Source organism: Pinus tabuliformis, chromosome J (genome assembly GCF_031772625.1).
Source record: "Pinus tabuliformis cultivar Carrire ecotype Pingquan chromosome J, CPIR1, whole genome shotgun sequence".
Taxonomy (NCBI): Eukaryota; Viridiplantae; Streptophyta; class Pinopsida; order Pinales; family Pinaceae; genus Pinus; species Pinus tabuliformis.
In genome coordinates, this window is record NC_142295.1 from 44,866,660 (window position 1) to 44,876,318 (window position 9,659).

At 38.8% G+C, this 9,659-nt stretch overlaps 1 protein-coding gene across 1 annotated transcript; it reads right to left on the reverse strand.

Moving 5' to 3' along the window:
* Window positions 1-868: 868 nt before the first annotated feature.
* On the reverse strand, window positions 869-2,444 carry LOC149225402 (uncharacterized). Its single transcript, XM_089379926.1, has 5 exons — window positions 2,242-2,444; window positions 1,762-2,058; window positions 1,509-1,645; window positions 1,312-1,351; window positions 869-1,160 (listed from the first exon to the last, which is right to left on the reverse strand). Exons 1-5 carry the CDS (start codon window positions 2,442-2,444, stop codon window positions 869-871), a joined length of 969 nt encoding a protein of 322 aa, XP_089236052.1.
* Window positions 2,445-9,659: the final 7,215 nt, after the last annotated feature.

The following is a 9,659-nucleotide window of genomic DNA, read 5'->3' on the forward strand; positions in this document are numbered from 1 at the left end:
AAAATGATATTTGGACAAAAGTCCTCGAAAAACCCAACTTGGGAAAACCAGTGCAACAGATGAGGATTTTATTATTGTCCAACAGTGAAAAATCTGAGTACAATTTAGATGCCTGAAACTGGAAATCCACAGCAAGAAAATCCGGGCAAAATACTAAAGGGAATTTCCCTTCTCCCACAGGCAATCTCTGGCGCGACTTGGCTTCAACAAACTGGCCGTCCAAACCCCAATGTGAGTTGCCTCTGCGCTGTCTCCCACACACGTGGCTCGAAACTGCCTTTGATGAAGTCGTTTTTCCTCTAGCTGCTGAGGAAATCGTTTCTCCGGCGTTCTAGAACATCTTCGTGGCCTCTGGAACTGAGAACGATTTTTCTCACCAGAAAATCGATCTCCCTTGCTGAAGCTACTGCGTAGAGCCTCTGCGCTGCCTCTTTGGGATAACTCGGCCCCTCTCTCACTGGCTCTCTCTAGCAATTGACTGCTGCTACTCTGAAATTATGTTATCGGAATCGAACTGGTTATCGAACTGAAAAACCTTGTGGACCGAGAACCAGTAAAAAAAATACCGGTTTACCCAAAACACAAAATATTCACATTTTAAAGAAAAAACAGATATATTCATGTACATCCATATGAGTCCAAACCATTTATACACAAATATGCAAAATTTCTCATTTATATAGCAAGTAATAGTGCATATAACCAAAATAGCACTTAGTGCAAAACATCGCTGAACCAAAAATGTTACAAACATCAAGAAGCAGGCTCTAAAAGGCCTTTATAGTCCAAAATAACATGCTAGATCATAGTATTATACTACATCCTACAATGCTACAAGCTCAACTATAGCAAATTGATGATCAAATCATCAATCATCATCAAAATCATCATCCTCCTCAACCTCATCTGAAGAATGAGTAGCATCCAAGTCTACAATGAGATTACGACTTGATTCCCCTGGCCCTGAAGCTGCTACTGGTGCTTCTAATATATTTTCCTCTGCATCCTGTGGAAGTGGGTCCAAGTCCAACCAAGAAAGGTTTTCATTGTCAAATGCTGTTGGTTGACTTTCCACAACCCATTTTGAGGTTGGATCAAAGTCACCCAAGACAATGTTGCTTGTTTCAGGGGTTTTATTCAGCAATTGATTGCGCCTCAACCTAAGGTTGTACTGAATAAAAACCATGTCATTACCGCTTTTGCTCCAAATGGTTCCTCTTCTTAGTGTGTATACACTCAAACACACTCCAATTCCTCTCACACCCTAAAACACTACATGCCCAACTCAAAATTCTAATTGCAAATTTTTACATTTGACGACATTCACTACCAAATTGTTGCCACCAATAGGCTGCAAAAGAGTGGAAGGAAAAAAAGTATTAGCAAATGAATTTGAAAGTTGAAATCAAATGAGTAAATTATTGTTATAAGAATTTGCAAATTTTAATAGTTTTTATCTAGGGGACTCGTTGCTCTATTTCTTATAGCCATAGAAATTCCAAAAGTACCAAGACTCTCACTAAAATTCAAGAGCTTGTTATGAATTTGATCTTGAGCCTTGGAATCTCGGACCATGCGCTCAGTGCATTTATACAATCCCCCTAAAACTTCCCCATCAACCTCAAAATTTGTAGTGTAATGGTACCTTCAAAATTCAAAAAACAAAGACATATTCATAAAGTCAACAAAACTAATAGCTAAAAGTAAAAGTTAAAACTTAGAACTTATAAGAAATGAGAATTGAAATCCAAAATTACATACCTTGGATTTAAGTAGTAGTTGGCAACATGTAAAGGTCTATGGAGTTGTTTGTTCCATCTTTCATCAATGATTCTCGATAGAGGAATGTACTTTTGTCTTATATCCCCATATGTTGCCTTTATTTGTTCCTTGGCCTGATCTATGGCTTCATGAACAAAACCCATAGCATATTTATCACTATCCACCATCCGCAAAACTTTGACAAGAGGCTCACTAAATAGCACAATCTCCTTTTCCTTTGACCAAAATATTTTGTCAAAAACTTGGTCAACCATTTGTTTCCCTTCTGCCTTTTTGCTCCATTGAGATGAATTCCATTCATCACATGAAAAAAATTTCCTCAAGTTTGTTTTTTGTTGAACAAGGGTTTGCAACGAAAGGAAGTTGGTTGCAAATCATGTGATGGCTGATCGAACAAGCTCTTTACACCCTATGTGATTTCTTATAAGGTTCAAAACCCATGAGTGGTTGTAGATGTACCTGGTTATGGATTTTGCATCTTCCACACACTTCTTCACCCACTTAATTTTGCCAGTATCCTCAAGCACGAGGTCCAAACAATGGGCTGCACATGGAGACCACCAAATGGTGGGTTGTTTTTCCTCCAACATCTTTTCTGTTGCAACATAGTTAGAGGCATTATCTGTGATAACTTGTACAACATTTTCAGCCCCTACTTCCATAATTACTTTATCCAAAATATGAAATAGCAATTGTTTGTCCTTCACCTGATCAGATGCATCAACAGATTTGAGAAACATAGTACCTTTTGGACAAGCAATTAAGAAATTTAGTATGGTGTGAGATCTACCATCAGTCCATCCATCAGACATAATTGTGCATCATTTTTTGGTCCATGATTGCTTGAACTCTATAAAGTACTTTTCTATTCTTTGGACCTCATTTTGTAAAAGTGCCCCCCTGATATCATGAAAGCTAAGGCCTTTGAAGCCTGCTCCACATGAAGCTATGACATCAATCATGGGATGATAATATGCAGAATTAGTAGCATTAAAAGGTATGCCTGCATCATACCACCATCTAGCAATGCATTCATATGCAACCTCTTTCTCTATTTTCTTCTATTTAGCATCAAGGGTTGGTTGAGAACTAGAGGTGGTGCGGGGTACAAAAAAGGAGTCAATCCCTTTATGGGATGTTGTCCTCTTCTAGTTTAAACCACTTGAACTACCCTCTCCAACTTTAGAAGGGAAACTAGAGGATTCTTCAAAACTGGGCACCTAAGTCACATGACACGAGGACACGAGACACGAAGGACACGTAAATACGAGTATTCGACACGAGACGCAACGACCCTGGAAACAGGACACGAGGGACACGTTTTATATATATATATATATATATATATAAAGTATTGAAATATAGTGCTTGATCCATATAGATATGAATCATGATGATATCTATTTAGTATTTAGTATACACTATTTACTATTTAGTAATTTACAAGTTAGTTAATTAATTTGCTACATCAATGATGTTCACAGTTCAATGTTCATTGTTCATGTTGTAATTTTTGTTATTAACTTCAAACAAGATTGATCATGTTCAAACTTCACATAAGGTAGTTTATGAACTATAAATTTATATGTGTTCAAACTTCATTGTTGACCAAAGCGTTAATCGGGCTTTCCCTCCCTTTAGACCTCGAAGGTGTAGTGAGCAATGAGCACATGATGGGGAGCTGGGATTTTTATTTCAATACACGATCTATACATGGTCACTCGTGTATAATTAAGTTAAGTTTCGTAAGCTATAACACAACTTAAAAGAAATTTAAGTGCTCCAAACTCTCAACAAAGCATGTGAACACTCGTCTCCTACATCTCTAGGTCCAGCTCGATGTGAAGTTGTGATCATTGCGCTCGAATCTGAAGGAATTCCTCACACTGCACAACAAATTGGATTCCAACGACGAGCAAACTCAACTTTGGTGGCGAACAATGACAACCCAAAAATAAATCATGTTGCAGGTTTTAAATGTCACTTTTCATGGGACACATGTCCTACGAACCAAAAACGTTAGGGCACGTTTTCGACACGTCCAAAACAAGTGTCTTGATTGGAGGACACGAAGAGAAACGTTTTCGACACGTTTTAGGGCGGTTTTCGTGTCCGACACGTGAAATACGGGACACGAGACCTTGAGGGACGTGTCCTGTGACTAGCTGGGCACATATGCTTCAAAATTAGGGTCACTAAACATGGCATCATCCTTTTGACTTTTGGCTATATCTTTTTTAAGTCTTTTGTTTTTCCCCTTCTCTTCATTGTAGGATTCAATTAAACTTTGCATCTCTGCTTTGAGATCGTCAGAAATATTTTCACAAGGTTTTACTTGCCCTTTCCAATGTGCTAGGTGTTCTTTGATTCTATGGATCCCCCCACCCGTAACTTTTTTCCCACAATAATTGCAGACTTTTACCCCTTGTTCCCTTAAATGTCAGTGAACCCAAGCTGGATCATTCTTGTTTTGGGGGGCCATGGGGAAGAATAGAAAAATCTGCATGGAAAACCCTATGGTTTTTAGAAGTTTATGACATTTTTTTAGAGAAAAATAAAAAAGGAGTAGAAACAATGAAATACTTGGAGAAGATCTGTAAACTTTGAGAAGAGAAGAGGCTTCACCCAAGCTGAAAATAAACTCTTCAATTAGCCCCAATATCTTCTTTAGAAATTTGCCAATGAAATATCTGAAAATAACCTTGCAAATTACAATATTTTTTGAGAAAAAATAGAAGAAATCTGAAATTCTGAATTATGCATAAAAAAACCCAGGTTTTAAAATTTGAAGAGAAGAAAAAAATAGTTCTTTGAAAAAAATAGAACATTAAAGGTTGAAAAAAATACCTTGTATTTCCCTCCTAATTTGCTAAAGAAAAACAACTCCAAACTCCTCCAAAATCATCTCTAGAGTAGCCTACAAATCTGCATAAAAACACTGGGGTTTTTAATTTTTATAAGAAAAGAATCACTGACATTTAGAGAAAAATAGAAGAAAAAAGGGCACAAATTTCTTTGATTTACCCTCTAAATATTTTGGAGAAAATTAGCTCCAAAATCATCTATGTAGCAACCCCAACAAAATAAAAAATATTTCTTCGACCAACTGCAAAAACCACTGAAGAAAACCCAAAAATCTCTGGGAAAAAATAAATCTTTGAAGTAGCTCAAAAATCTTCCAACCCAACAACTTTCCAAGATTCCAATCAACTCTTCAAATCTGCAAAAATCTCCTTCAGAACAACCTTGCAAAAAACTCTGTAAATTCTCCTCATCGAACTTAACTCAAAAAATGCAAGAGACTCGAATGAATAGTGTGAGTAGAATAGACGGGGTGGGGGAGGGGGCTAGATTAGGTTTAGAAATTAGGAAAACTGTTAAAAAAAAACAAAAAAAAACCTTTTTTTTTTACAGTTGGGCTGCGTGGAAGTGGGACCCCTGGGCTGGCAGAATCGGTCGGGATCAGTTCAGTACCAAAACGGTCATTTCGGGTTTGGAGGGTTGGTTCGGACTGGTTTTGCCTCCATACTGGTCGGATCGACGGATTTTCCCGGAACTGGTTCGGTTCCAATAACGCTGCTTTGGAAATCGATTTGCTCATGAAATTGAACTGCTCAAGTTATTTCTCCAAGTTCTGATCGACTTCTTCTTATAATCCTCTGTTGAGACTTCAACGACCAAGATTAGATCTTGATCTATGGCTACGATTAACTTGAAGTCGATTCGTGTGAGTTTCTAGAACATTCACACTTTGACGTAATTAATTTTGATTAATTAGTCATATTTCCTAAGTTTAGACTTAGGAAATATTTAAAAACTGACTAATAATCTAATTAAGTCATTTCTATGTGGAATTTCTAGAAACAATTTTTGGGTTTTGGAGATCTCATGCATTCTGGCCTCTCCACAAAATTTCAAGACTAAAACACATCTGATGCTACAAAAACCAGTGTTCCACGGGGACTCGCCCCCCCCCTTAGGGGTCTAGTTTCCTCGCTCCCCCGCGCTCCGGGGACTTGGGGACGAGTAGGGGACGTTTCCCCACGCTCCCAAAATGGAGGAAACTTAGGGGGACGTGCCAGGGAAACGTTTCCCTTCCCTGAGGGGACGTTTCCCCACGCTCCCAAAAAAATGGCCTTGCTTATAGTTTATGATTTAATAGACCTAAAGTGGTACAAAGCTACTCATGTTCTGTATGGGGATAACGTCTTGTGTTGTCTTTTGGTTTCAAAGAGCGTTATTTTAGAGGGTCAGTATCATGGAAATTTGTTGGGCCATATAGCACGTACATGGATTTTCCCTTTTAAAACTTTTCCTTTTTTTCTCAAGTGATGGCTGGATTACAGTGGGGAGATAACTGGAGTGACAGGCAAAGAATATGAGACATTCAGTTTGTGTTTTTAATTTGCATGACATTTGACATACAAACTATGGAAGCAGCACCTATGTCATGTGGGAAATAATTGGGTGGACTATAGAATAACATGCGTTTACTGCAAGCATGAAAAAATACTATGGGCAGCAAGAAATCTCAGGAACTGTCGTTATATATGAATTTATACAGTTACAAAATTTACACAGAGCACAGTTGCTCAGCTTGAATTCTTAGGTCTGAAAATTATTTTCACCCCTGAAATACATTGCTAGTTTGAAGTTTGAACTGCATGGCATTGCTCTAATAAGGTAGACAAATTATCCATGCCATCGTTGGTCACCCAAGTTGGTTCGCAAATGGTCATCCTGCAGTCAATGTCATTTGATAGTAAACTGTCAGAAACTCTTTCATGTGATCTTCTCATCTCTCCTGGAACTAAAACTCTTCTTTCAGCATATGGTGTACTGTCTATATTATATATAATATAACAAACTTTCTAGCTGTTGGATCCAATACAGCTGGACAACCCATTGTAGTTGCCCCTTCTACTGCCAATGCAGTGTTCCTAATCTGTTCATTTACCTTTTCATAGAATTCAGTGGCTACCTTATCAAGCTGAAGCTCTCCCTCTATCTGACCAAAATCTAAATTAGAATTTGACCAAGCTGAATTAGAATTTTAAATTTATTATTTTATATGATATTATAAATTTGGATAATGTCAAATGATATTCATATCAATGATCATGCTTTGCAGCTTTTCAATTCAAACCAAATTGTCATAGTGGACCCAATTAATAAAATATATTTTATATTTATAAATTTTTAAGACCCTGACGCAAAAATGGTAGGGAGCTTTTGCATAGGCCGCTCCCGCGCCCCCTCGCCCCCTCGTCCCGGAACCTTGGTGGAACATTGACAAAAACTAACGCACTTGTCATTCTTCTTCCTCCAAGTTTTCTTCCTACGCTTTAACTCTTTTGCCACAATCAACTTGGGCCAACGGTGTTCACCCATGCCATCCACCTTTTTTAAATACATTAACAAACAAATGATTGCTAAAGCCTCCATCAGAAACAAACCAGCCTCCGCTAGCAAGATCCCATATGGGACAGTTTTTTTGAATTCCTTCTACCTATCTCCATTTGTTGTCTAACGTGTTGCTCCCCCAAACTTCGCACCCATAGAGGACAACAGGAGTAACTAACAATCCAAAAAGAGTTTTCTTGGTTTTCCAGTCCCATAATTCTACTTACCTGCATCTATTCTAAAGAAGGTAAGACACTGATCCAGGTGGCTCAAAAAACGCTTTGAATTTAGAAGTGGCTTTGGAAAAGCTCAAAAATCAAAGTCATTGGATTGAAGTGGAACTAGGGTTAGATCGAAGATCTCGACGCAAACTTTCCAATGGTGTGAATGACACCTCAATCCAAGTTCGTATGTGAAAGTTATGGCCGGTCAAAGTTTTGGTCAAACTAGGCCCAGTGGCAACGACTAACGAGAAAAGAATTTGGCATTTACTGACGCACAGATTCCGACTGCCAAAACGGGCGAATTTGTCACCTCTTTAATTTTTCCTGTAAACCAAAAAAACGGTCGAATTTTTTTGGCTAATTTGTTTTTATAACGAAAAAATATTAAAAAAAAGGGTCAGTTGACCGACAGTCAAATTCGGCCAACTGAGCCCGAGCCGCATTGTGTTATATATAATACTAATAATAAAACAAACGTGGGTTGGCGGGCCGCCACCCTCGCCAACCATAAAATATATATACCATATATACAACGGAGCTGGCGGAGTTTAATCATGCCCAGACCAGCGGGCCAGCCCACCAATCAGGGGCCCCAAATGACATGTTCCAACACCTAAACGGCACGCAAAATGTTAAATTCCATTACCAACCGTCCTCAAACTTTAAATAAAACACGCCCGAAAAAACAATGCAGCAAAATTCAAATGGTGGCATGCTAATTCGGGGGTCCCGTGGGGTTTGACCCCAGGAGCTCCCTCATCCAACACATTTATAACAAGACCGCCAACTGTGTTCCTAGCGGGGCTGGCTTTGTTGTATCTGTCTGAATATTTTTGAATAAAACTGGTTGATTTCAATCACAGGGGAGGGAGGAGCGCGTGTGGAACCTGGAGGAGGAATTGCGCCCAGGCTGGGCATGTTTTTCGAGACGAGAATATTCTAGGGGAATATTTCACAGAATATTCTTTGCAAAATCTTGAGGAATCTAAAAGATTCCCTTGGACACTGATTTTTGACAGAGGCAGAATGATGTCGACTTTATAGTCATTTTTCTTAGAATTTTGCAAGGAACACGATGGTGTGATTAGTTTCCTCATCTGAGCAGCAAAATTTCACACAGTCAGTAGTGAGGAATCTTCGATATTCCCGAGGGTCCAGATTGTGACGGTGTCAGAAAGGGGTCGAGTTTACAGCCGTCCGATATGATTTCACGGCACGAATTCAACAGTGATATCGGTTTTTGCAGCAGAGCTTTGCAATTTCAGGCCATCCTCAAAAGTGGAGGTAAATGATGCAATAATGCCATGTCTTTCTTTTGATTTGAGATGATGATTTTGTTGTTGTGTTCCTTGTTACCATTATGTTGAAGGATACTTGTATGCTATGTCATTTGTGAATTTATTATTTTGTCATGCTGAAGGAGGGCCCATATGAGTGAGAGTTCCTATGGGAGAATGTCTCGTGGAGAGACATGCCACTCTAGTTGAGGGAGTTTATTCTTGTAATGACAAAGAATATCCCATATACATCATCATCATTTTGCAGCATTTAATGAAGCGACCTCCCTACTTTTGACACCGGGCCTGGAGACGTAACCCACACTGGGTGAACTCTGTTTTCAATGTTGTGTGTGTTCTTTGATTTGATGGCTGCATTTATGTTCCCTCTTCTTTAAAACATGCACATATGGTTTTTCATGCTCTTTCACATGCAATTTTGCTAACATCACAGAAGTAAAAGATCTGAGTTAATTCTGGTAGCTAAAGAAATTTGGATCAATTTTGGTATCAAAACGGTCTTCTTGCTGATGCGAATTGCGAGTGTGAATGATTGAACGTGCAACTAGAAAGAAAATGGAGGATGACAGAGATCTCTACGAGGCCTTCTATAGGATGTAAAAATTGGTAGATTTAATGTATGCACATTATGAGGAGAAGATGGAAAGAGAGGAATGGGAGAAAGAAAGAGCAGAGGACGATGCTCCATCTCCATCTTCCAGTGATTATTCATCTTCTTCATCGTCTTCTCATCATTCGGATGAGGAGATCAATTCGAGATTTCAAGAAGAGAATGCTAAATTGAGGATACTTCTATGAGAAGAAAAAGAGGAGAAGTAGAGACTGCAACTTCAGTTACGAGCCATGGAAGAGGCCTTGGAAAAGTGGAAGCACAATGAAGGCTTAGCGAAGCCATCATCACCTGCTTCAGAATCGACAGTTGAGGTAAACAGTGTTGATCGTTCTTCAGTTT

Bases quoted from the DNA above. Each gene is read 5' to 3' on its own strand.
- LOC149225402 (XM_089379926.1), bottom strand. From the start codon at position 2,444: ATGGAAGTAGGGGCTGAAAATGTTGTACAAGTTATCACAGATAATGCC. The intron at 2,059-2,241 runs GTACATCTACAA...ATCTCAATGGAG, and splicing joins GATGCAAAATCCATAACCAG to CAAAAAGGCAGAAGGGAAAC. The intron at 1,646-1,761 runs GTATGTAATTTT...TGAATTTTGAAG, and splicing joins AACTACTACTTAAATCCAAG to GTACCATTACACTACAAATT.